Source organism: Drosophila montana, unplaced genomic scaffold, assembly GCF_035044405.1.
Source record: "Drosophila montana isolate Dmon_TW-CO22-7 unplaced genomic scaffold, ASM3504440v1 contig_3733_1, whole genome shotgun sequence".
Lineage (NCBI taxonomy): Eukaryota > Metazoa > Arthropoda > Insecta > Diptera > Drosophilidae > Drosophila > Drosophila montana.
This window is the reverse complement of record NW_026998620.1, coordinates 12,027,130-12,054,904: the sequence shown is the minus strand read 5'-3', so window position 1 is coordinate 12,054,904 and position 27,775 is coordinate 12,027,130. Positions and strand designations below refer to the sequence as shown.

At 42.0% G+C, this 27,775-nt stretch overlaps 1 protein-coding gene across 3 annotated transcripts; it reads right to left on the bottom strand.

The window, feature by feature from the left end:
* Window positions 1-28: 28 nt before the first annotated feature.
* Window positions 29-27,692, bottom strand: zfh1 (Zn finger homeodomain 1). Of its 3 annotated transcripts, XM_064693432.1 has the most exons (5): window positions 27,461-27,692; window positions 14,638-14,795; window positions 13,816-14,568; window positions 285-2,373; window positions 29-222 (listed from the first exon to the last, which is right to left on the bottom strand). In XM_064693432.1, exons 1-5 carry the CDS (start codon window positions 27,555-27,557, stop codon window positions 29-31), a joined length of 3,291 nt encoding a protein of 1,096 aa, XP_064549502.1. In that variant the 5' UTR covers window positions 27,558-27,692. The 3 variants fall into 3 exon arrangements, with proteins under 3 accessions (XP_064549502.1, XP_064549503.1, XP_064549504.1); XM_064693433.1 differs by lacking the exons at window positions 13,816-14,568; window positions 14,638-14,795; window positions 27,461-27,692 and adding an exon at window positions 2,473-2,934; XM_064693434.1 differs by lacking the exons at window positions 13,816-14,568; window positions 14,638-14,795; window positions 27,461-27,692 and adding an exon at window positions 2,536-2,932.
* Between the last annotated feature and the right edge of the window lie 83 nt (window positions 27,693-27,775).

Genomic DNA, 27,775 nt, shown 5'->3' with positions numbered 1-27,775 from the left:
AGGTGGGCGGCACTGAGGTGTCGCTTACCTATTCCCTGTAGGGCTTGCAGTAGGAGTAACGGTGGTTCATGTGCTGGCTGTAGCTGCCCGAGTGGGAGAAGCGCTTCAGGCATTTGGAGCACTGGAACGGCTTCTCGCCGGAATGCAGACGCTTGTGCTCCGTCAAATGATGCTTGTGCTTGAAGGCCTTGGGGCAGTCCATGCACTGGTAAGGTCGCTGACCTGCAAATTGGAATTAGGATTAGCTGCGGTTGCTTATACCTCGCTCGAAATGACTGACTCACCGGAATGCTCGTACTTGTGACGCGCCAGGGAGCTCTGCTTGGCGAACGCCTTGTCGCACTGATCGCAAACGAAGGGAAGATCCGGATCGCCGGCATGACCGTGCGTCTCGGCCTTGGCGCGCTTCGGCTTGGGCGGCAATAGACCGCCGCCCGCCAGCACATAGTCGTCCTCATGCGAGATGCGCGAATCATCGTCGCGCCACGAACGCTTCTCGGAGCCGCCGGGACTGAGGCTGGTGCCGCGATAGTCGGGCATCTTAATACTGTTCATGAGCGGATTGGGCGCATAGTCGCCGCCGGGTTGCATCTGGAAGAGCGCCTCCATGGGCAGGCGTGGCAGCATGTACGGCGGCAGGCCGGGAAACGCTTGTCCACGCGGCGCTGCTCTGTGCGTTGGCAACGTGTGCGCTCCGTCGTGCATGCCGGGCGGCGAGGGGGGCGCAAAATAAAGCGCTGCAGCGGCAGCAGCAGCTGCGGCCGATTGCTGCAACGAAGAGGCGCCCGAGCAGGGCGACAGCGAAGCCGGCGACATGGAGGCCGAGCTGGGAAGTTTGCGGCTCAGATTAATGGCCATGGCCTCAGGAAAGTCAGCGGGCGCGGGCTGTGCAGCTGCCTGCTGAGGGGGCAGGCCGTACAGCGGGGAGGCATCTCGCTTAACGGACAGATCCAACGGCTGATCCTCGCCAGCGCGCGGCTGAGGCAATACTGGAGCGGCAGCCGTGGACTCTCCGCTGCTCGCATAGCTCTGCAGCTTGCGCTCGCGTGAACGATTGTTCTGGAACCAGACCTGGACCACGCGCGCATCCAGCTGCAGTCGGGCGGCTATCAGCCGGAACTCATCCCGACTGGGGCGCGCATTGTGGGCGTAATGCTGCTTCAGCTGCTGCTGCTGCTCCTCGTTGATGGCGGTGCGCACGCGCACTTTGCGTTCGCCGCTGTCGCTGCTGCCGGCATGGTAATCCTGACGAGGCTCCTCCTCTTCCTCGTCATCCTCGTCCGCTTCACTGGCCGAAGGTAGCAACGCAAAGCTTGACGACTGTTGTTGTTGTTGCTGCTGTTGTTGTTGTTGTTGCTGCTGGTAGTGCTGCTCCAGCTCCTCCTTAATTAGGCCGCACAGCACCTTCTCGTGCTGCACCAGCTCTGTGGGATGATTGAATTGCTTGGCGCAGCGACTGCAGCGCAGATCTTTAGGTGTCTGCGCACGCGTTTGCTCCACGGGCGCTGCCTCCAACTCCTCCTGCTCCAGTTTGATGGACTTGGGCGTGTCTGGTGGCGTCGGCTCGCGACTGGGTTCCTGCTTGACAGCGGCGGCATCTTCAAGTGGTTCTGCAGCGGGCAGCTCGGCCGTAGCCGCTGGCTTGGGCTCCGACTCCTCTAGATCCATAACCAGCTTGGGCTCATCGGGCGTCTCATCATCATCCTTGCTGGGCTCATAGAGCGGCTGCTCCTCTCTATGCTCCTGCTCCAGCCGCTCCTGCTGCTCTTCCCGCTGCTGCTGACCGGCAGCCGTCAGCTCCAGCAGTCGCTGTATGCTGTAGGGATGCATGCGCGGGTCCAGCGCTGCAGCCATAAAAGCATTTGGAAATGCCAACAAAGCCGCATTCATCGCGCTGTAGTTGGGATAAAAGGGCGCGGGAGCATTGGCAGCTGCCGGTGGGGCTTGGACTTCGCCAGCAAAGTAATTCATCGGATTGGGCAGCACCGGCTCCGGCAGCTTGCAGGAACGTTTGCCCGCCAGCTGCTGCTGCGGCTGATCTGTTGGGGAGCGTCCAGCGCTGGCATTCTTGTCCAGAGTTTTCAGCATTTGACGATTGTTGTTCAGCTTGAGGCCCATGCTGATGCACTTCTTGGAGGTCATGTGGGAGGAGAAACTGCCCGAGTGGGAGAAGCGTTTACCGCAGTTGTCGCAGCCGAAAGGCTTCTCGCCGGAATGGATCCGCACATGCTCCTTCAGATGATGCTTGAACTTAAAGGCCTTGTCGCACTGAAGGCATTTGAATTTGCGCAGCAGCGCCGACTCGTCGTGGCTGATCATGTGCCGCTGCAGGCGATAAACGTTCGCAAAGGCCTTGTGGCATATTTTGCAGGTCTGCAAAGAGAAGAGAGGCGGGAGAATATATAGTAAATGCTTTTTTTAATTCCTTTTTTTTAAATTGATTTCAAATAAGACATAAATGCAATTATATACTGTGCAGCTTTTGTCCATTACGCTGTTGTGCACTCTCTCGCTCTCGCTCACGCTGACGCTCACTTGTGCTTGTTGGCGCTCCTTCAGCATCTCATTCAATCTGCACGTCAATAGCTCAAGTGCTGACATTGTTGTTGCTGTTGTTGTAGCTTTTGTTGTGCCTACTTTTTATTTTGAGACTCGTTCGTTACGCATACATTTGCAAAACGTAACGCACACGCGCACACGATACCGACGCACAGGTAATAAAAGTTGTTTAAAACAACAAATCGTGTGTATTTATTTGTTTTGCTGCGCCGTTCGAATTCTAACGGTTTTTTTTATCTGTTTCAAAGTCCGCAAAGCAAAACCGAAACCACAAAGCAGAAAAAACGCAGAAGCAGAATTTGTTATTTTTTGTGGCGTTGTTGCGTTTAACAAGCAGATTAAAAGAGTTTGGCTGATTAAATGTATAAAACTCAAAACTAATACAAAAAAAAAACAGACTTAATTAAAAAATCAAGCGATATGCGCACTGCGCGAATCACGAAATTGTAACTACAACAGACAGAAACAGACTGAAGCAACGGCAAAAGGACAGTGGCAATCGAGGTAACCTAGCAGTCAGCTTGCAACTGTCATTGAGACATGTACGCATGTGTGTAAAAATGAAAGCGTAGGCAAAGCAAAGAAGATAAGCAAAAAGCAAAAACAACATAAAAAGTAGTCCATACACGCACATTGTAGTGAGTGTGACGAGTGCATGTCGAGATCGGTATGATGAAAAATAAATTAAAACAAAACTTCAATGGGATATATTGCGACAAAGCGTCAATAAGAAATGGAAACATAAACAACAACAAACGCCGGCAAGTGAAGAAATAAACAAAAAAGCTAACGGAAAAAAGAATTAAAACCTAAACCAAATCAAATCGTATCGTTTCAGCAGCTGATGCTAATCAAAACGAAATGCGTTTGTTTGTCTTTGATTTGTTTGGCAACAAATTGAACGCATCAAATGCAACTTTGTTGTTGCTGTTGCCCCTGTTGGAAAAGGTGCACAATGAAAGCACAAGCCGCCTGACTGACAGGTTTGGGCGCAAGGGGCTCCACTTAGCCAGTGCGCTGAAAGATTTGCGGCACTTTCACTCGCCCAACATATGGCAACACGTGTTGCAGGCCACCACCCCACCTTTTCCCGCGACTTCGTGACTATGCGGTTGTTTACGTGCTGCCGTTGAACTTTCTGCTGCTGCAGTGCAGCTCACCTCAGCTATTTGTTTCCCTTTATAAATAAATATAAAACACGCCAGACTGTTATTGTTGTAAAGTTCATGACATTGTCGTTGGAGCGGGGCCGCTGCTGCACTTTTTTATCAGCGATCAATTTTCAATCTGTCTGCTCAATACGCTATAAAATCTGCCTGTTGTATGCACACATCCATATGTACATGTGTACATGTGTACATGTGTAACAGGCACTGTTACGCTCTTTGTTATTTGCTGAACCTTGACTTGCATGACGCGTATTCTCTGGCTTTGCAAAGTAAGAGAGTGCGCTTGCCGTGGCTTGGACTTTGATAGGTTACTCAGCAGCAGCTTTCTATGAATTCAATTAACATACGTACACACATATGTGTGTATGTGTATATGCGTGTATATCTTTTAGTGTGACCAGTCATTAGTCATTTCAACACAAAACCAATTTAAAAATGAGCTCTTGACATGAGATCACAAGCTTATAGTCCGCAAGGGATATGGGGGTGGGGGTATACAGCAGCACAGGGTCATCAAAATAGCAATATAAATGGGCCTCGGCTAACGGCTTCTCTCCAGTCTAATTAGTTTGTACATTAACGGTGACATTGTGTTTATTTGTATAGCAAGTGGAAGAAAAAACACAAAATACGCCCAATAATTATGCGCGGCCAGTTTTTAGGCCTAATTTGTTTGTTTAACGCCCGTTTGCTCATTAAAAAACAACAACAACATCATTGGGGAAAATTTGTTTTGTTTTTCTAAAGTGAAAAACTTTAAACTACAATTGGATTTTCGCTTTGAGTGAAATGTGAGCGCCGGCTGGCGTCGGCTGATGGAGCGGAAGAGCAGTAACATAAATTTCCGCTTCCGCTGGTTATGAGTTGGCAAGGGAGGGCTAAGACTTGTTGTTTTACCTGTTCTTTCAAATACTGATATAAATCTGATTTGTGCGGTCACGTCACCACAGTCAGAACAGTCGCCATTTGCAGGTGCGAGAGCGAGCGAGCGAGCAAACGAACTAAAGAAAAAAAAACAAAAACAGAAAAAGCGAACGAGTTTTAACATGCTCTCCAACATGGCTACGGCTACGGCTACGTCTACCTGTTGCGCTCGCACACACATAAAGCAAAACTCGTTATCGCTATTGCTATCGCCTCGCCACGGTGTGAAGTTACGCTCTTGCTCTCTCTGTCGCTCCACATTTATGTGTGGTATGTACGTGTGCTGCAGCAGTGGAAAGAGCAAAGAGTAAATACGCCCACCTCTGTTTAAGTACAGTGTGGACATTATGAACACGCTTTGTTGTCGCACAAGCGCGGTTGTTATTTTTATTGTTATCAATTAAATGTAAAATAAAATGGCAGCCGTACAGCGCACAAATAACTGTACACCGTTTTACAAAAGGTAAGCTACAGTGTTATTGCATGCGTCAGAGTGATTCTTATGCACTTTTTATTTTATTTTTTTTTTACTGCTCGTCATGTGCTGCGAGCGGAAATGCCAATTGTAGCTACCTTTCGTTAATAATGGTCACACAAAGATGCCCTGGCACCGAGTGGAACATAATCTCATACGCTGCTCTGATGACTCAAGTGCCTGGCTGAGAGCTAAGGATGCACTTACAGCTGACCTGGAAATTGATTCATTAAAATGAAGAGTATATTCCACTGAGCACAAGAGATTCAGTGCGTTTAACCTTTGCGCTTTTAGATTAGCCTCACACACGTGCGCCTATCTATCTCTCTCTCTCTCTGGCAGGGCTCCCACAAGTGCTCAAAGTACGACTGAAAATAATTGCTAAGGCCGAAGAACAGCTTGAAAGCCGCTTTATTCGCTACACATTTGTGTGCATGTGTGTGTAGTATGTCAGTTTGTTTGCTTTAAAAACTGCCTAATTAACAAAATTTCAACAGAATTCTACGGCTCATGGCAGCCAATTAAGAGCGTCGCCTGTACCTTAAGCCAGCATTCCACACACAATTTCTGAGCTTACAATGATGTCACTGACACACGAGCCGTGCACACACACACACACACACACACTCACACACACATGCACGTTAATGCCCTGTACGTATGTATTTGCAGCAGTTGCTGCTTATCGGTGGTTGGCTTGTTATCAAGCCAAAAGGCGTGCCTTGTAAAATCAGCCAAAAAAATCTTGCCGGAAACTGTATGCCATGTAGCAGACCACACACAGCAGCTTCAAAGCACAAATCAAGCTAAACGTTGCTGACAGTGTGCGAGAGCGAGAGAAAACGCATTGAGCGTCCAGCAGGTCCGGCAACGCTAATTGCAGGCGACAGTAGCCTTTTGCTATAATTATAAAGCAACGTAGGTGGGCGCCAATCCGACAGACAGGGACAGACAGAGACGGCGACAGAGATGGCGACACGAGGAGCTGTGACAAGCGCACTAATAGAATAATCAAGTCAAAGTAAAAATATATACAACATATAAGATCTAGATATGTACGAGTGTGTATGTGTGTGTGTGTGTGTGTATCTCGGGCAGAGACACCGCTAATTTGTGAAAGTATTTCACGAACGTTTCATGCATTGAGTGACACGAGAATTTGGCCATAATAGCGCACATAATTGGCTCTAAAGAATGGGACTGGGCCGGACCGGACCGGGATGGGCTGGGCTGGTCTGGGCTCGTCTGGGCTGGCCTGTTGCGGGGCCAACAAGCTTTTAAAGTGACATGTTCAAACGAATTGTTGGCCGCTAAAAACTTGACAAAATGCCGCCGTCAGCATGGAAATATTTATATATAAATACTATATATGATAATATATATATAAAGACGCACCTGTCGCCTGTGGCAACGCGTAAACAAAAATAACAACAAACGACATGCTCGAGTTGTTTTCTTTTCTCTATTTTTTTTCCTTCTTGTTTTGAGGTCAGTCTAAACACATTTCTGTTTGCAGAATCAAAAAGATAAAGCTGAAACAAACCAAAATTTATTAACGATGCCACAAAACGAAAATGTTTAAGCAGAAAAAAAAAACAGAAAAAACAGAAAAAAACAGAAAATAATAAATGCCTAACTGCTTTATAGCAACTGCGACCCAATTTTCTAGGCTTGTGCTTATCTGTGCGGCAGCTGCCGAGAGTAGAAACAACAACAATGAAGAAAAATATAAAAATATAGTATATACTTTATAAGGCTGCGCCTGATTAGAGCAATGAATGAATTTCTAGTTAGCATTGACGTACCTTACCATAAGAGCAGAAAAAATAAAAATAAAAGAAAACACATAAATAATGCGATGGTTTTTAATCGCAATACTATACCTAGTGCTAGTAAATCAGAACACGCTGTGTGCGCTTCACGAGTTGAGTTCAGTTCGATTGGGTTATCGTTATCGAAAGTGGTTTTTGCCTAGGTACCGCAAGCGATTGCCGTTCCAAGTAGGGTTTTTGAACTCGTCCGATTAGCGCCCATGTAGAGGTGCGCCCCCATAGATAAGCCGCACACATTGGGCTAAGCACACATTTATTGTTTTGCAGTCGCAGAAAACAATCAATTTCCATATAGTATATACATATATATATAGGTTTTTTATTATTTAAGTTTTTGTTTTTTCCCAAGTGTATTTCGTGGTAAAAGTTCAACAACATTTACTTCTGGGCTAAGAGCAAAAGCGGCTAAAGTCGCCATTTGGCTATTGGTCTCTGGTGATTTTTGCGCACTTGCCGCCTGCCTGTCTTAAATCGCCCAGAAATACATTTGTTGTACATTTATATATGTATTTTCTTTTATTTATTTTTTTTTTTTTTACTTTCGTTTTTTCCAAAGTTGATTAACAGGAAAATACTTTTAAGCGCTGGCAATTTATTTCGCCTGCCGCATTTTTCAATATTTTATGGCGCATTTCTCAAATGCAGCTGATCAACCGTTACCTAAAGACTTACAATATTTAAGACAATATAATAATAATAATAAAAATAATAATAACAAAAGATAAAGCCAGCCCCGCACCAAAGACAGGCGGAAACACGTCGAATTTTCATTTTGCGTTCGCTGCCAACGCACGACAAATCAAATTTAATTGTTTATAAATAAAACGTTTTGCCCAATGATGCGTGGGGCTGGGCGCTCGAATATTTTTCAGTTTTTCTTGGGCTGAAAACTCGTCTAAACATGCGAAATTAGTTGTGTATTAGGAGAACATAAATTAGGCGCCGCCGCAAAATAAATTAAATTTATTACTTTTGATAAAAGCTTCAACAAAATATTGCCAAATCAAAAGAAACCTCACATTAATAAAAAATAATATAAAATAACAAAATTATGCCATTTGAAAAGCTTTAAGATATTGCTCGTCTGGGAGCTAGCAGCTGCTTCAGAAATGATTTTTATTATGATTTTTCATTTTTACGAGACTGTAGACCGTTTCTTCCTCTTCTTCTTTTGTGGAAACTATGTAACACAAGTTGTGAGTGCCATAAAAAAACTGGTCAAAGGAAAATTCGCCAAGTTAACGCAACTGCCTCATATTACAAAATGTCCACTTGGGCAGTACAAAAGTCCGAATAAGTTCTATGTAACGGCACAAAAGTCAAGTCTGTCTCTTTCTTTCCCACTCCTCTCTATCTCTCTCTCTCTCTCTCTCTCTCTCTTGCATTTCGTCCAACTTCATTAAACATATCATTCGACCCAACCGCACAATAAACGAATGCCCGAAAGAGAAAAGAGCCCACGGGACTTGCACGGCAAGTCGAGGGAAAATGTTTAAGGGAAATTCCATGTGAGTACAAGAAGAAGAAGCAGCATTTACCGAGAACACACGGGGCCGCATAATTTATGATGTGCACGGTGAAAGTTGATCCAAGTCCCGAGAGCAAATGAAAATGATTGTAAAAAGATTTTCCATTCTACGCAGAAGGTAAAATGTCTAAGGGGGGGAAAATAGCTTGGCATGTGTTCTGGTAAAAAATGGGCAGGTGCTGCTGGAGAGCGTGGAATCTAGGTATTTGAGGAGCTGTTAAGGAAGTAGCTAAAAGATATTTTGGGAAACAGGATCCGCAGGAATTGGTTTCTGTTAATGACAGCAACGAGGTGCTGACTAGAATCTGGATAATAAAAAGACCCGATATCTTTGAAATCCTTATAGATAGAAAGTTAAAATCTGAAATGGTTCCGCAGGAATCGGTTTCGGTTGACGAGGAGCTGACTATAATCTGGATAGATATATATGCTAAAAGGACACGATATCTTTGAAAACCTTATAGATAGAGCTGGATGTTGATACGAATAAGTGAGGCATCTGCAGCTTAATAAATTGACCACGGAGTAAAATAAGTGTCAAGGCTTTATAAACTTTATGATTTATAAATTTGCAGCATATATTTAATTTGCATTGGGCCTGAATAAATGTTACAGAACTTTGCGTTGTAAATTTCAATAAATTTTCATTATTTGTAAACATGCGTTTAAAAGTTTCCCTTTTTTACAGCGTTTTTTTTTTTTTTTGATACTTTTATTTTTAATTTGTTTGCTTTAATTGCAAATAATTTTTAAACTTTGTGCGCGCGCGGTCAAAGGGCAGCGTCCAGAGAAATACATAAAAATACATTTAAAAGTGGCGAAGAGCTGGCACATGGAGCTGGGACTGTGGCCAGGGGATTGGGAATGGGTGCCCGCAGTGGAGTAAATAAATTGCTATTAATTTTTCAGCGCTGTTCGTCAAGTGGCGAACGGCGCCGAGACGACGATGTCAGGAGCCGGAACTGGAGCCGGAGCTGGAGCCGGAGCTGGAGACCTGGAGCTGGCCATGGGGTAGGACACCTAAAGTGCATATAATTTTTCAATTTGAAATGTTTCGTGTGCAGACACATGGCCAACCATGGTCTGTGGTGGCCAAAAAGGTGGCAACTTTTAGCGCCGGACCCAAATGAATTGTGGCCAAAAAGTTGCGACTGTTTTTATTTGTGCACGCGTGTGTGTGCGTGTGTGTGTGAGTGCGTGTGTGTGTGCAGCGCAGTTAAGCAAATATTTAATTGCTGCACTTTTTCTGGCACTCGCATTGTTATGGCTGAAAGTTTGCCAGCGTCAGTCAATTTTTTGTTTTTGCTTTTGGCCAACACATTTCGGGTTTGGCCAATAATTTATGTGCTGCCATTTGCTCAACAATTACGGCCTTGCATGCTATCTCTGTCTCGCCCCTCTCTCTCTCTCTCTCTCTCTCACTCACTCACTCACTCTCTCTGTCACGCTGAAGCGCTGTTAATGATGTTGACCTTTGCAACAAAATGTTGCACGTTGTTAACTTTAAAGCCGCGCGACGTCTGCGGCCAATTTAAATGGCTTTTCAATAACAATTGTTATTTAAACAAAAACAGAAAAAAAACAACAACAACTTGTGTTGCCTACTTATGCGCATGATTTCAATAATGAGCAATGCGCGCGGCTATTGTTGTTGTTGTTGCATAATTAATTGTTTTCACACATAATAATTTAATGCGCGTGTACACGTGTAAAGAGCCCCCCGCCCATCAATTATAAATATGGCAATAAATGCGCATTGGCCATAGTTGCCATATGTCAACCCACTGTTGGCCAATATCCTGTTGCCATTTGTGCACTTTGCATGTGTTTCAATGTTTAAATGTCATTAACAAAGCCGTAAATTATGTGTGCCCCGCAGCAAACGTGCCCCAGCTGTGTGGCTGCAACAAAAGTGCAAACAGGTTGACCCAACGTTGGCTCCCCGGCAACCCCCGCCCAGGGACTGGAGGCTGTCTGGCTTAATAAACCCACTCACAACTCGATGTGCTGCTCTTGCGGCTTTATTAGCTTTTTGATGCACGACCCCTGCTTATGACGGCTTAGGTAAATATTAATAACGCCAGCAGTTGCCAAAAAAAAAAAAAAAGAGAAGTACAAAATGCAACAGCTACAGTGAACATTGCCTTAAGGTAAGGATAGATTTATAATATACTAAGTATAAGTTTCAACTTCCTTGCTCTTACTGTCAGTCAATCAATCAGTCAGTCAGTCGGTCAATCAGTCAGTTAGTCAATCAGTCAGTAATTCTGTCAGTCAGTCAGTCAGTCAGTCAGTAAGTCAATCAGTCAATCAGTCAGTCAGTCAGTCTGTCAGTCAATCAGTCAGAAATTCTGCCAGTCAGTCAGTCTGTCCGTCATTCAGTCCGTCAGTCATTCAGGACAAACATTTTTTTATAGATGTATATAGAGATTAACCTGACCTCTTTCTTTCTGTAGGAGCACTAGTTACACGCAACGTCTATGTTCAGACAGCTTTGATAATTGAATATTATATATTTTTAATTTTATGATAATTATTAGTTATTTATTTTTGAGATTCAAAAAATATTCAATCTTTTAAAGATATTTTCGAATAAGTCCTCAAATATTTGTAAGTAGAGTAAAACCTTTTTATGTTCCAAGCTTGAAATCATAGTTTTGATGATAATTATTGTAACTATATTTAAAACTGCGTGACTCTAATTATTTATGGTAAATTTTCGATTTCATAATTATCTTTTTTCTTTATTATTAGCTACTGTGGCCTTTGGCTTCCTTATCAACATATCCAGACCCTCTAGAGCTCCAACCCACATTGTGCAGCTGCCCTAAAGACTCACTTGAACAGCTCGGACAGGCAGTTGATGATTCTGCTATTTCGCTTAAATATGCCCAAATATGAATCTTCTCAAGGCATTTTAGGCATTTTTCACTGTAACTGGTGAGACGAGTAAAAGTACGACTGGCCTCTCATATGAACAATCAGATAGCTTGAAGCTGTCCAACTTTTTCATTTCGGCTCTACTCGCATGAAGGTAAAAAAAAGCAGCAGCAAAAACAAAAAAATAAAGCTAGATAAAAAGCCGAACTAGCCATATGAATTTATGAGCAATGCGTGATGGGGGGCGTACAATGCTTGTGGCTGGGTCCGCCCCCTTTGCAGCTGGCCCAGCCAAAAAACAGAAGTAGAAGAAGAGAAATGCAACAAAATTATAATTTATGTGGCTTTAATAGCCGCTGGGTGCCTCATGCCACAAGGTGTGCGAGTGTGCGTGTGTGTGTGTGTGTGTGTGTGTCCCTCCCTCAATACACAACTTGCCGCTTATCGCTGGCCGTCTGAAGCAGTCCAGTGTGTGTGTGCGTGTGTGTGTGAGTGTGTGTTTTTTATTATTGTGGCGAGGAGTGGGTAGGCCGTAAGCGCGTAAGTGTTGGTACGTCTTATCAGGGCCTGCCTGTAGCAACATTTATTTTAATGCCTTATCACACGGCCAGCCCAAGACGAACGCGAACGCAGAACAACAACTGCACAATTGGGAGTTACGAGTGTGTGACTGACAGCCCCACACACACACGCAAACACACACACACACACGCACATACTTGTAGACCTTATATACTACATAGACCTTATGATAGGCCGCCACAAAGTGTGACAGACGTGTACGCACTTGCTATCTCACTTTATTGTACTTGTATCTCACTCGGTTTCTTCTTAGCCAATGCTCCCCTGATAATACTTTTTGTTGTTCCATTTTTTTTCATCTTCTACTGCTTCTTCTTGTTTTTGTTGTGTGGCGCGTCATTGGGTTTTTTCGTCGGTGTGTGTCTGTGTGTGTGTGCCTCAGTGTGTGTGTGTGTGTGTGTGTGTGTGGGGTTTGGTAAACGCCTACGTTTTTATTTAATGCCAGTATTTGGTGCTTGTTTTCGTTTTTTATTATGACGGTGTTGCTTATCATAGTTTATAGTGTTCGTTGTTGTTGCTGTTGTTGTTGCTGTTGCCTTGCTGATAAACTTTACGTAAGCATAAGAAAATAACAACAATCTTTTTAATTCCACGAAAAGAAAAACTCTTGAATGTTGGAAAAACCCACAACATATTTGTTATCTTCGCACAAAAAAAAAAACTACAAAGAAAAAAAATATACAGAAAAAACTAAAAAAATTACAGAAAATAAAGGAGAACAAAATGGCCTGTCCCATGTGTTTAGTTTTTATCTGGGGCTTAATTATTTACTCATTTGACTTCGATATATATTGTATAAAATTTATATATAAATAATTCATATTGTGTCAACAGGAAACGTGGGCACATTCATAAGGTTGATGCTGTGCTTGGCACCGTCGTTATCCGTTGCCCACTTTCCGCTCACATGCGAAGCCAACAACAACAACAACAACAACCACAACAACGACAACAACAAAAGCAACAACAACTATCTGAACAAAGCGCGCGCATTGTGTTCAATGTGCGTTGCTCAAAGATCAACTGAAGCGGGCGCTTTGCGTGTTTATGATCAGCTTTTTGAGCGGGTTTGCGCTGTTGATGGTGTTGAGGGGGTGGGGGTGGTGGACATAGATCAGACGCATGAGTAAGTTGCGCTTGTTGCGCTAACTCGTACAACATGAACTTTAACCCTGCGACCGGCCACAACAACTGCGACTTGTATAAAAAATATTTGATCACCATTTCGCAGAGTCTGCTGACTCACGATCTAAGTAGCTTGTGCCCGTGAAGTCTTCAATTTTAGTTATTCACCCCTTTTCCGATAGTTTGAGTGGATTTCTTTTAATTCGCAGAAACGTCTCAAAAGTGTCACAGTACAATGGCAAGTAAATAATACGTGATTTTCACAGGCTCTAAAATGAATTGAGCTAACCACTCTTTTTCCGACAGTTAACGTGAATTTCTACAAATATTGCAGCACATCTCAAGAAAAGGATTTTTGGTAGATATGATTATTTTAATTATCCACCTTTTTTCCAATTATTAACGGGGATTTCGTAAAGGCAATTGACTGTATTCTTAGATGTGCATTTTTACTTATTCACCCATTTTTCGATCGGTGGATTTGGAAATTTGATGAAACGCTTTAAAAAGGAAATGTTACAAAACTATTGAATATAATTTTGAAAATCTATTTCATGAGCAATAATAAAGTTGCGTTTGTCAGGTTTTCACCTATTTTCCGCCTTTGTTGGCGAAAATCTTAATAACCCTGACTAATATATATATATATATATATATACATATATATAAATGACTCCCGACCTCGAGCTAGCCAATTAAATAATTATATAAATATAATATAATATAGAGAGAGAAACTCACCTGAGTCACATTCTGCGTGGTTTGCGGGCCCGGGGGTGAGTGGAGCAGCTGATGTTGTTCGAGCTGCTCGCGGCTGGGAAAGGCCGCAGTGCATTGCATGCAGGGAAAGGCGGCGCTGAGATCGCCCGTTGTGGAGCCCGGGCTGGAGGTGGAACGGGGAGCACTCAAGTCCAAATCATAAGCGGAATTGCTGCCGACGCTGCTGTTGCTGCCGGGCTGTGGCGGTGGCAACAGCAAAGCCTGCTGCAGCTGCGGCTGCTGCTGCTGTTGTTGCTGCTGTTGCTGCTGCTGCTGCTGTTGGTGCTGCTGCTGTTGGTGCTGCTGTTGGTGGCTGGGCGAACTGGCGGAGCGTGCGGACTGCATGGCCAGGGCAGCGGCGGCCATGAACTGTGCATGCAAATGGGCGGGCAGCTGCGGCGGCGGATGCGGCAGGTGGGCAAACAAATCGCTGGGCGTAGTGGCAACCGGGGAGCACAGAGGCGAGTGCTGGCTTCTGTGGCTGCTGCTGCCACTGTGGCTGTTATTGTTGTTGTTGTTTTGATTCTTGGCCAACTCGCTGTTGTTGTTGTTGTTGTTATTGTTGTTGTTGTTGCTGTTTGGGGACTTGGCATAGCGGCGACTGCTGCTGCTCAAATTACTCTGCTCATCCTCCTCCGCCTCGCTCTCCGGCTGCGCAGCCTCAGCAGCGACCCGATGTGGCTCATAGTTAAGCTTGTCGTGCGGATGCTCGTTGGCAATGTGCTCGCTGAACGACTAAAGGGTGAGGAAGGTCTCATGGTTATGGTCCGTCTATAAACGCATGTCAGCCAAGCGGAGACTCACCTGAAACTCATTGAAGCGCTTGTGGCACTGCGTGCACTTGACCAAACAGTCGTCGGCTGCATTCGCTGTGGCGCTGGCCGCAATCTCCGGATTGGCAGCCACATTGCTGGGCTTGTTGTGTGCTTGGTGATGATGCAAATTGGAGGCCAAAGAGGAAACTGCAGAGAGAGAGAGAGAGAGAGAGAGAGTTAAGTGTGTGTCAAGGCATGTAATGGGATGGGAAAGTGGATACAAGAAAACTGTTTAACAAATCTTTGAATTTTCACACCAAATAGGTCAGAAATTAAGTGAAATGTTATTTAAAATAAGTTTGTTAACAATAATTTGGTTAAAAATTTGGATTATTTTCGTTATGCACTGAGAGAAACTCTACGCCTAAAATTTTATCAAAAAAACTAATAAAACAAACTTTAAATATTGACAATTATTATTGGCTTAAATAACTCTCAAAAAAAAAAATTGAAAATAATATAGATTGTGCATAAATATTGTGCCTTAAACTTGTTATTGAATATTCCACAGAGAGGGAAATGCTAAATAAATTACCAAAAACTGATATTTAAAAAATAAAATAAATCTATAAAAATGTAAAAGAAAAAAAATTAAGATTTGAATGTTCAGCTTTTAGTTCTTTTAGCTCTGTAGCATAATCTGAAAAACAAATTAAATCGATTATATTTCTTTGCAGAACCTAACGTAAGTGTTCCTCAAACTGAAGACGGCCATTTTGCAATTAAGCAGCATTTTTTAATGAAAACAAATTAACTGTGAGATCTGCACAGGCGATAAGCAGCAAGAAGCAGACCTAAATGGCATGCCACACATAAGGGCCACAGTATGCAAGTGGAGCAGCAGCAAAGGGGCTTGAGAGGAGGGGGTCTAAGAGGAGGAGGGGCTGCCGTGTGGCCGGGGGCAACTTGAGCTTAAGCACCGAAGATCGACATTAATTTCGTGGCAAATCAACTTTACCGCTGCCAAAGTCAGTGCTACGAGCCACAACCCCTGCCACAACAGCCTGCCCCGCCTGTGGCATTGTGGTTGCCGTTGCCTTTGCCGTTGCCTTCACGCAACGATTCCACGTAAAAGGCGATGATCTCATGCGCCAATCAAAAGCAGAAAAAATAAAAGACTGGAACTGGTTTACACACACACACACACACACGTGCACACACTGGAACTGGCTGAAGAGTCGACTTAATCAGTTCAAAAAAGCGTTCAAGCATGCGAAAAAGGAGATCATATAGAACGTGAACGGCAAGGCAAGGCAGAAGACAAAAAAAAAAAAAGAAAAAACAGAAAAAAACGAAAAAAAAAGTATCTTGAAGATTGCTTTGTTCAATGACGACGTCGCTGGCAATGCCGATGCCGAGGGTCAGCCAATTGCTATACACACACACATACACATAATAAATGACTGTGTGTGTGTGTGTGTGCGTGTGTGTGTGTGAGATACTTATGGCCGCTGAGTCGCTTGGTAAATAAGCAACTTTGTTGTATCTGCGACTGGGCCCAGGCACGTTGCAAGGTACAAAATGGAGTTTCAGCTCACGCTGTGTGTATCTCACAATGGGAGTCTTTGTTGTTGCTGTCGCTGCTGCTGCTGCTGTTGCTGTTGCTGCTGCTGCTATTTGATCGCTACCTTAATTTAAGCCAATTAACCGCCTGCAGACAGATGCCGCTCATAGGGGCACTCACATGTGCAGCGCTAAATTAATGGGTCTGTGTACGCGCATACCTTGTTTTTTGTATCTGTAGCCGTATCTGTATCTGTGGAATGTATCTGTATCTGTATCTTGTGGCCGGCCTGGCAATCAAGCGCAATCTAAAGCAGAGTTCGTTGCACGTTCTGTTGTTATTTTCACTTTCAATAGTTTTTCCTATAAGGTTTTCTTTTATATAATTTTTTTTTTTATTGATATTACACAGTTAATTGATTCAGATACAGTTTGATTTGCGTTGCTGAGATGCGGGCTTTTAGTTACTTGGAGGTAATTTCAATTACTGCTATTTCTGGCATGCAACGTGACCCGCATTGCGTCTGCAGCCCCCTCACCTAGCGCCCAATGCTAATCATTCTAATTAGAGCTCGCACACTCCGAATTTGCTCCATTTTAAATGCCATCAAAAAACATAAATAAAAAATAGCAACAGCTGCTTGTATTACAGCACTTTCTGGTCGCGTCTACATTTCAGTTAATAATTTTGTGAAAATTTATTTCTTGCTGCCCGTTTAATGACGTTTTTATTAAATGAATCTGTCGGCCATTCGCTCATCTTCATAAAATATGCAAGTTGTTAAAACGTGAACCACAAAGAGAAAAATATATTAAAACACCAAACAAATTTTATGGCTTTTTTCATCATCATAATGGCGGGCTTCGGGCTTGAATGCCTGGGGTATCTGGGCTGAGTGTGTGTGCGTGTGTGTGTGTGTGTGTGAGTGTGTGCGACACTCAACACTCAACAAGTGTGTCACCAGCTCATTTAGTTCAATCAATTTTTCATAACAGAAATTATTAACGCAACGTGGAAAAAGCCGTTTCGCATTTTGCACTTATTTCTTTTTAATACCCTGTAACAATTAAAAGTGCGTAGGCAGGGTATGCTAAAGTGCAGCTCATTGAATGGGAAAATTCCTTGGTCAAGAACTATGTGCAAATTCATTTACGCAGTTCTGTCTTAGGCCCTGAGACTTTTCGAAGTCTTGAACAAGTTAATTGCAATTGTTTCATTTATTTATTTTTTAATTTAGCCTTTAATTTGTCTCACAAGTGAGTTTCTGCCTGCGTACAGGGTATCTCTTATTCGAGCATTGATATTTGTTTGTCATTGTCATATGTAAGCAATGGTATTGAAATATTGAAAGTGTCTGCAAATTAATTTCAATTTGTGAAGTGAAAAAAACAACAGATCTCAAACGAATTTTGATAGTCACATCAAATGTTTCTTTATTGTTGCTTTAGTGTTTCTTGTTGTTCTTGTTGTTGCTGTTGTTGCTGGCCAACTATTTGGCGCTTACGCAGGCCAATTGAAGTTGATTGATAGTGTTTTATAGTCAGGAGAGAGAACCCATCAAAGCAGATTTGCCCAAGCAGCCAGGAAATATGCTGTGTATCTTAATCTATTTTTGGCTGATGGAATGTCTTTTATGAATATGATTTCATGGTTTAATTCTTGTGGACCACTTCTAAAGCTCAAAGCGCTTATTTTTAGTAGAATTATGGCCAAATTTCATGGAGATCAGTTATTTTTCCGAAGTTCTTTATTAATTAACAGATGCTTGCCTTAACAGCGCACTTTAACAGCCAGCTGTTAGCTCTAAAAACGAGTTCATGTTGTGTTAACAGTCTATGCCAAAATAAATACAAACACCTGTTGATCTGCAAAAAATGAAAATTTAAATTGAATGCTATTAGATGCGACACAAATGCATATCAAAATGCCAGATTTGATGAACTTTTTAAGAATATCGTAAGAATTGTGGGAAATGCCAGCTGTTAAATGATTTGACAGCTCCAAAGGCGCAAATATTTTGACAGAATAGATGTGATAGCTGCCTAGAATTTATGCCACACGTTTGCCAAAGCAACAAAAACCACAATTTAAAACAATAAAAATATAAAATTGAGCTCTCGTGTGATAGCGGCACATGAAATGCCGTGTGGTTCTTTGTTGTGGCTCGGGTTGCTCAACTTTTGCGGCCGACTGGTGACGGCACAGAATGAAATCAAGGAATTGGTGTCAATGCTGGTTCACCTGTGCTACACGCGCGGCCCAAAATAGTCGAAAAGGGGGGCATAGCGTATAGGGGGGTATATGTATATTATAAATAATATGTATGTATGTGGGTTGAGGGGGGAGACAGCGTAAATCAATGAAAAATAAAAACTACATTTGTGCTAACGTGCAAGGCGACAGATACATTTGTATCTGTATTTGTTAGTTGTGGCTGCTGTTGTTGTTGTTGGCTTTTGCGTTCCACTAATTTTATGTGCTTTTTATTGCCAGCTTTTATTAGCCCCAGACATTCTTCAGCTAAGCTCGGCTAATGCCAATTTATTTATTTCGTTTCATTTCATTTTGCCATCTTTTTACTTTCAGTTCTCGAAACGATTTTCACGTTTAATTTATGGCCAGCGGTTGCAGGCGGACGGCTTTTACCTGCGCCCAGTTCTGGGCTGATGGAACATTTCTCATGCTCATTTGGCTGTCTGATTTTAAAGTGTTTTTAATATTTCAATGACAGGCGCTTGTCAAACACGCCCAAACGAAATGTAAACCGATGACATTTTCTATAGATTTTTTATTCTTGTTTATGTTTTTTTGCTGCTCAGGTAAGGGAATTTGTTGCTACTTTAGACATTTCTAATTGTTTAATTGTTGTTGTTGTTGCTGCCCGCTGCTGCGAAAGCGCTGACGCAGCTTCAGACAAATGGCCGACAGGTGGCGCCGCTTTCAATGACAATCGCTTTGCGAGTTTTTGTGTAAATAATAAACATAAATTTTAGCACTTAATTATAAACAGACACAACTCGTTGCAGCCGCTCATTTGCAGCTAGCGACATTTTTAGCATATTTATTAAATAAATTTACATAAAATTAGCTGCAAATGGCAGACGGTAATAAACACACACACACGCACTGCTGGGGCCTAATTGTGTTTGATAATGTAAGCGACACCTCTCTCAAGCATTAATTTATTTATTTAGCAATTAATTGGCGTGTAAATGTAAACCGGTGGGAAGGCCAATTTGTTTAGGTGTAAAATGTGAAATGCTTCGATATCGAATGCCAAAATACCGAAAATACCCAAAGCGGGGCGTGGGCGTGCGAAAGTTTACAATGATCGGTCTGGCAACTCCAAGCGCTAGCGCTCTTCTTCTTGCTGCCTGAATGTCCGTTCTCAAGTGGCAGCACTTGAGTCGCATATGAAAAACATATGCCCGGGACCCCGACTCAAATGCTAAGTAATAATCGCCGAGGCGTGCTAAATTTGGAACTCGCAGGGCACTTAAAGAGCGTAGGTATATAAAGGTGCATGCGAGTCGGGTAATACTTTCCGTATGTATGTGCATATACGCTCGCCGGGCACAAAGGTGGCTTAGGTAAAACAGCCTCAAGTGGCAATGCCAAAGGTGGCAGCCACGGCGAGCAACGCAAACAGACGTCGCTGCGACTGCGGCTGTAGCTCTAGCTGTGGCTGTGGCTGCCTATAAATAGAGTTTCGGGTAATGCAGCAAGAGCTGTAAAGGGAGTAGATGCCAAAACGGAGCAACTGCACCAACGCCGAGTCATTTTGCCCTTTACTTAGTTCCCATACCCTCATGAAGGGTATAACAATTTTGTCACGAGCTCTGCAACGCATAGAGGTAAATAAATGATATAAGAATCTTGATCCGTACCAACAGCCGAGTCGACTGCATTATCATAAAGCAGGAAAGATCGGAAATCTTGACCAAACTTGGAATTTACCATACTTCTTTTACACATCGGAGGAGATGGGCCAATAATGACAAACTCAGCGATTATCGGCTCCAAAGTTACCCTCCGGATAACCTTTTAAAGTCGGCCTACTACATTATATGGTTGCTATAGGAACAATCGATCGGTAACCCTCTGCAAGGGTATTCGATCTTCAGCGTGCCAAAGATAGACGTTCCTTCTTGTTATTTATTTGTGCAGCGCATTGCTGCTGCAGTTGCTGCAGTTGCTGTTGCTGCCAGGTTTATTTTATTTGTAGCATTTGCTTTGCTGAGTGTGAAATTTTAATAGCCAACCGAGCCGTGTCCGTCACTGACTGAGTTCGACTCCTGCTGCTGCTGTTGCCACAGCCTGGGCATATGTGTGTCCTCTGTCAGGCAGGCGGGCAGCCGGGCAGCCGGGCGGGCTGATCGCAGCATATGTATGTCTATATGCTGCGCCCTGCCTGTTCCAAACTCTATTTTTGTGATTTACCTTGAAAAAATCTGCGGGGTCTGCATATATGGCCGCTGCGTAGGCGTTTGTTGCTGTCGACTTGCAATTAGGGAAAATATGCCAATGTAAAACTGCAAATATACTTATACATATATCCCAACTTGAACGGAGGGGGAAACTTGCAACAACTGCGCATCGATTGTGCTAGAGGGGGGTAATGAAGCAAGGATAAGGTATAGAAATAGTGCTTGGAAAAATGAAATAGTTTTGAACTTGTAATCGAAGAAGATGTGTAATTATATCGATAAATAATAATAATACGTTACTTTAATCATATTTAGATTAAGCTTGAATCTTAATTCTATTATGATCACAAATTTTTTAAATTCATACCTAAGGATAGTTTATACTGTGGATATGATCTGTCAAATATTTGATTTATCTAGGAATAATTGAATTAAAAATGTTCTCTTAAGTATATTTGAATACTTTTAAAGTGTATGACTAGCTAAAGCCTTGATTATTGAGATATTTTCTAGAAAGCTTTGGAGATATTTCGATCTTTGATCGGTAGTTTTTCTTAACACTAGAATGAAAGTAAAAAGTTCTTAAAGAACTGCTAAGACTTCTGATCAGGCACAGTTAATATGCTTTAACTAGTTAATATATTATTCTTAACAGGCATGTTTAGGTTAATTTCTTTAAAATTTCCTAATATATTGTTAGAGATTCAAATTGTGAGCTTATATTCGAACATAATATAGTTTTATTGTTGCATCGTAAAAAAGCCAAATCAAACGTGTCGAATACTTTTTTGTTACTATTTTTCTCCCTCCCTCTCTCTCTCTCTCTCTGTCTCTCTTCCTCTCGGCAATTTGTAGGCACTATTTTTTGTTTGTTTTAAACTTTTAACAATTATTGTGCAATTGTGCGAAATTTATTGCAATTGAACGGCAATCAGAGTGTAACCAATGCGATGCGCTATTGGTTATGCCTCCCCTCCCCCCCTCTGCCTGACAGCCCCCGCCCGCCCCGTCGTGGTACTGCGACCAGTTAACAAAAATCGTTTACATGTTAAATTGTGCCTGGCAAGCGTTAAGAGCAGTTTGAATATCGACTCCAACCACCCGTAACACTGTGCAACTGTGCAACTGAGTGCTGTCCCCGGCCCCCTCACTGCTCTGCCCCAAGCCAGCTACCCCTGCCACACAGCCCCTGCTCCCACCTCCACCTCCACCTGCCGCCTGCCACTGCTGCTGCTGCTGCTGCAATTTTGCATGCCCTTTGGCTACACCTTTTGGGTTGGCCGCGTTCGCTTTGTTTGCGCCTCGATTTCTGTTTTTTATTTATATTTTTTTATATTTTTTTGGCACTTTTTCTTTTATTTTTTTTATATATTCTTTTTGGGCGTTGTTGTCTCGTCGTGTGGCTGGCATTAAATAAATAAGCAAATAAAACAAAAAATAACAGCTGTAACGCCATTTTTTTCGGCAGAATTTTCATTTTGGAGGCGCTGCTATTGGGGGTTGGGATTGGGATTGGGATTGGGGTCGGGGTGGGGGCTGGGGCTTAGTAGGGGTAGCTGCTGGCTGGCTGGCTGAACGTTCAACATTCCGTGCAATTTTCACTTTACAACTGTTTCAAAGTTATCTTTGTTTCAATTGTGTGCACAAAGGCAACAGCAACGGGCACAAAAAAAAATATTGGCAAACAATTTACTTGTAAGCAAAATGGCAAAAATAAAAGTAAAATGCGGCAAATAATTTGCACAAAGCTGCGGCAGGTTGCACGGTCGCCGCACCAGTTGCGGCAGCCAGGATATCAAAGTAATTCCCAGTACCTTTCCCCGCTGCCGCGCCACTTGATTTATTGTCCTGGCGAGAAAGAGTCCTTCAAAGGCACACTAATATATTTATTTAGCGATTTTTACAATATTGCACAGCGAGCAGCAGCACTTGGCAGCTGCTCAAAAATGCTGCCACCGACTAGACACACACACACACACACACACACAGAGACGCCTATTTAGATGCGATCAGTGTAGAGTCTGTGCTTAAACAAACAAGTTGTCTTTTGAGCATAAACTGCGCCTGTTCAAATTAATCATTCTGCGCCTGCCACTTGCAAATAGTTTGGGCAAAAGTTTGTTTAATTTCGATTACCGGGACAGACTCCTGGCCAGGAGAGCCAGGAGCCAGGAGCGTATGTCAACGTGAGACGCCATCAGATAGGCCGAGAGCCGGTAGCAATATAAATGGCAGCACCGACAGCACCAGCATATAAAACTGACATTCACTGACGGCAGCAAAATGATTAATTAGCAGCACACCGAGACGGGAGCCTGACTAGAGATAAATGATGTAGGAACTTTACGACGTTGCCCAATGCTGGCTCGGCTGGAGTATGTGTTGAAAATATGCCCCAAGGATTTCTTTAGCTAATGAAAAAATAACCAGAAAAATATAAATAAAAATAAATGAAAACAAGCTGTGGAAACTACAATCGATATGAATGAACCTTGTCTACCTAGGTTAGATCGATTTAAATCGAAAGATTAAATTGTATTTCAACCGATAAATATAATCAAGAAAAAGAAAACAGCTCTAAATGAATCATGCTATAAGAAATACAGATAAGATTCTTATAAAATACAACAATATGTTAGGAGTTCTTTATAATTAATTTAATTTTTATTAAAAATACGTTTCGTAGACCTTTCAAAAATCTGTATCATTTCAATTAAAGTATTCTAGGGTCTGTACAAAAAGGTAATATTTGGTATAGCTTTTGATATTTTGATTCGACAGACATCTAGAATATAAAAAGCACATTAACATTTTGTGTTTCCCGATCTAAAAGAAAAGAAATTATTCAAAAATACACTACCTATTATCGATAACTTATGTATCTGGTGGTGTGTACACTTATCGATAACATATTTAGGTGCAGGAAGAGAGCTTTAATTGCAGATAGAAAGATGAATATGTCAAAGGAATATAGCCTTAATGCATGAAAATAGTGGAAAAGTTACAAAATATTTATAAATACACTTTGAGTATCTAATTATGTTATCAGGCTATACAAAAACACAGTCCAATAAACCAGAATCGTGATCATATAAGTATATTCCTGGCCGTCAAGAAATTAGCACAGCTTTCAGCATTGATTTAGTGTTGCACGAGGCAGACTAAATGCTGTGGCAGGGCGTCTAAAAGCCTAAGGAGGGGGTGGTGGGGGGCGTTACCAAATACATAATTTGTGTGTAGGTGATAACACAGCGACAGACAGGTTTTTAGACCCGTCGTTTGGGGATACCAACATTTTTGATTTATGACATTTCGGGGCAATTTCGAAACGCGACAAACACACGCCCCAAAAGCAGCAGCAAACGAGTTTCGCATGCGAGAAGCGGCCAGCGAGCAGCGGGCAGCGAGAAGCGAACAGCGTTTTCAATGTAGCAGCGATTAATACACATCGCGGCCGCAGCTGCCCGGCGACATCAAAAGGCGGCCCAGACAAACAACAAACAACCGGAAAAAGCGCACACGTCGCCAGCCAGATACATTTGTATCTGTGTCTTCCAAATACCTACTTAGCATGTTTGAAATGTATCTACGCACTTCTATGGGGCAACCTGTGCACTGTGCCCAGCGCTGTCTGATCGATCGATTAGCTGCGCTCTTTTTCGGTGGCTTTTAGCCGCGATCCATCTACAACAACAACAACTACAACAACAAGTTGTCGCTGCCACTTTGCACGGCAGAAGAAGAAGAAGAAGAAGAAGAAGGAAAAAGCAGAGGGCGCTACTTAAATGCCCATAAATTATAATTTATTGTTTGGCCCGAACACACGAGCAGCCAACGAGAGTCGTTTCTCAGATATTAAATAAATGTTTTTTTTTTTTTTTTCTAAAAAAATGTTAATTGTTTAGCGCGCTTTAGCAAAATTTAAATAAATTTTTTAATATTAAGAAATAAAACATAGATTAAATAAAGATTTCAAAATTCCAAAAAGAATATGTTTCCAAAATTTAGCTTTAAAAGAGTTTTGGTTAAATTTTAAAGCATCATAAAAAATAGAGATAATAGTTCTTTGAAAGCTATGAACATACAGATTGTATTATCACTATATATTAACATTATGAATATATCTGGTCTAGGAAAATTATACGAGTTAATTTGCAGCCTTTTGTAATGCACGGATACAAGTATTTATCGTTGTTATATCCGAGTGTATTCCATCTGCTAAACAAAACTAGTTTCCGAAAATCTCTTAAAATCAATTTAGACTTTTAGCTAGAATCAAACAGAAATATGCTTTAAATTTCTGGCATATAATAGATCAACAAAACTCGAGGAACTGCCCTCGCATTAGCATTTGCCACGCAGTGCGGTTCCCCTCCGCGCTCGTCAGTCTCGGCGAACATGTGCAATTAATCCGTATGTTTAGCAGTGCTTATTAATTGTCACAGCTTCGAGTTGTGGATGTGGATGTGGACGTAGACGTGGATCTAGACATGGACGTATACGTGGGCAGTGGCTATAATGATATTGCGCCATAAATTTGTAGCTCATTTTCGGTTCCAGTTAACAAAAATTTCCAATTTCCAGCAACAAATAAAAGATATATGAAATGAGTTTTTCTTGCCGTGCTGCATTTGTTAACACCTTCACTTTAGTCGGGGCGTTGATGAGCTGCGCCCACTGACAGTTTTATGTTTTGTTTACACTTTGATTGGCTGTTCGGCATTTTATTTGATTTCAGGAGAATTGTTCAACAACTTTTCGTAATGGCCCACAAAGCGAAGCATGAAGCGAGAAGAAAAGAAAAGAAAAGTAGGGGAAAACCAACTGCACAATCAATCAATAAACCCACAAGCTGCCATTTGCCACTGACAATGGCCATAACTCAGTCATAAAGTCGAACAGGTTGACCAGGTTTACGGCAGGCTTACGAGCTGCCGCCGAGTGGAACGGAGACGGAGACAGTTCTACCTGTTCGCGTGCGCATGTCACACACAGGTGAGCTGCTCTGCGTGCGTGCGTGTGTGTGTGTGTGTGTGTGTTTGTTTGTTTGAATGGTGGTGACGTTGACGTTGTAGGAGGCGCCAGCACTTGACTCTCAGCCATTGCGGTGGTGGCTGCCTACCTGTCGGTTACTGCCTGCCACCACACCTTGTGCGCCAACTAATCGCATCTTACGCTTGCCGAGCAGTTGGCCAAGGCAACGCGCCTTGCCAACTGCTGCCAACAAATCAAATTCGAATGCGTTTGCAATTGGTCGCCGTCGAAATCGTGCGATTCACCAAAGCTCTATAAAAGAGCCCGCATAATGAGTTAAACGCAACTATAAATAAATGAAACAAAAACAATTCTGACAGGTAAATGCAACCTGAGCTGTTGCCCCTCAAACCACATTAAAAGAACCCTCGTTTCGTATCTAAGGCATACGAAATATCCTTATTGAGGGGATTAAATTAAAAAAAAGTATGTATAAAATCCAAGTTAAATAAATTGTCCACTTAAAAATTTAAGAAAATGTCAAGCTGGGCGTTAAATGGAAATGTTTATATGCCGAGCTCCAATTTAATCCCGACGTAATAGCAAAAATTAATATTTTAATCGTGATATGAGAAGAATATTTCAAATAAGAGTCCATAATAAAATAATAAAATAATCGTTAGCATCAGACTAAGCAAAGCTCATAAAAGTCTGCTTATGATCAATTTTAAAATATATAAGTCATTTAATATTTAAATTATTAATTTATATGTATATATTTATATTAAATAATTAAAAAAAAAGGTCTCAAAAAGATGCTGTTTTCAACGATCTTAAGTTTTGGTTTAAGTCTTTTACATATATCTCTTTTTTTCTTTTATGCTTTTACTTTGAACGAATAAAAATGTTAATAATATTAATAATGACAAAACCTTCAGCAATAATAATAATGACAATAATAGTAATAGTAATATTAGTAATATTAATAATAGTTGTAAAAATAGTAATAATAATAATATGAATAATAATAATTATTATAATGATAATACTTTTAATAATAAGAATATTAATAATAATAATGATAATAATATGAAAAATAATTTTAATTGCATTAAAAATATTAATAAAAATATATACATTTGCTAGCTGCCCTTTAAAAAGTGGAATAATATTAAAAATGTTCACTGTAACTTGCTAAAAATAATAATCCATAAGGGTATTTCGAATTCTTCATAGCAAGCTGATCTTGGGGTTCTTTACGTTTAGGACCCTTTTTTCTGGTTACTCGTGAGTATGGCTGTGCCTGTGTGTGTGTGTGTGTGTGTGTGCATGTGTATACCTCAGAGGTGTTTATTTTCAAAACTGTAGCTGGAGGTGATTAAACAGCGCCTGCATAGCCAGTGCGCAGCTTGTGGTCGCTGAATTCAAAGAGCGTCGATCGGGAGGGGGAAGGGGCTCAGCGCTTGAGCTGCTTTGCGTAGGAGGTAATGAAAATGGAAATCCGATGCCAAGTACATTCTGTGTGTGTCTGTGTATGTGTGTTTGTTTTATTGTTATTTACTGATATTTTTTGCTGTGTTGTTTTCTCGTTTAAGGTGAATTTGTATTTGGTGGATCGTTGGGGACCACACAGCCGTTGAAAATGGCGGCGTTTCTGCGGAACTGTTGACATTGACAATGAGCGAAGCTTGAAAAAGATTTGTTTAGCTTTTGGCGCGCTTTGCAAAAGTTGAATGAATTGGACACACATAGTGAGACACACACCAACGCACACACACAGAGCAACACACACACAAGGTTCAATTGCATTGCGCTGATAATGCAAAGTGAATTTCTAGACAATTGAATGCGAGCTGACTCATCGCTGGATCTGAAAAGTGCTTGATCTCTGGAATTGGCTGACTTACACTGCATGGAGAAGGCTGTGGATGATGGCATGCTCTGCTGTATAATGTTATCCTCTTGGCCAAAACGAGTAGACGATGGCGCCAAACAGGACAACATTGGAATGCTTTTTTTGTTGCGTACGACACTTTCCTTGTTCAATGGATTTCACAAGTGTTTTCTTGGATTGATTGACTTTGGTTGGGTTCTGTGGGGCTTGCTTAAAGTGTTTCGGATCTTGGATCGGTTAGAGATTTGTTAAGCACACACGTGTAGCGGCCATTGGGCTGGCTAGTTTCTTAATTATTTTCTTGAATATTTTTTGTTAATTTCTCATT

What these genes read in the sequence shown, in the direction of transcription:
- zfh1 (XM_064693432.1), bottom strand. Translation starts at nt 27,557, where the DNA reads ATGTTGTCCTGTTTGGCGCCATCGTCTACTCGTTTTGGCCAAGAGGAT. An exon ending in CCACGCAGAATGTGACTCAG is followed by an intron (nt 2,374 to 13,815) that starts GTGAGTTTCTCT and finishes TTCTCTTTGCAG; the next exon opens with ACCTGCAAAATATGCCACAA. An exon ending in TCACAAGTACGAGCATTCCG is followed by an intron (nt 223 to 284) that starts GTGAGTCAGTCA and finishes TCCAATTTGCAG; the next exon opens with GTCAGCGACCTTACCAGTGC.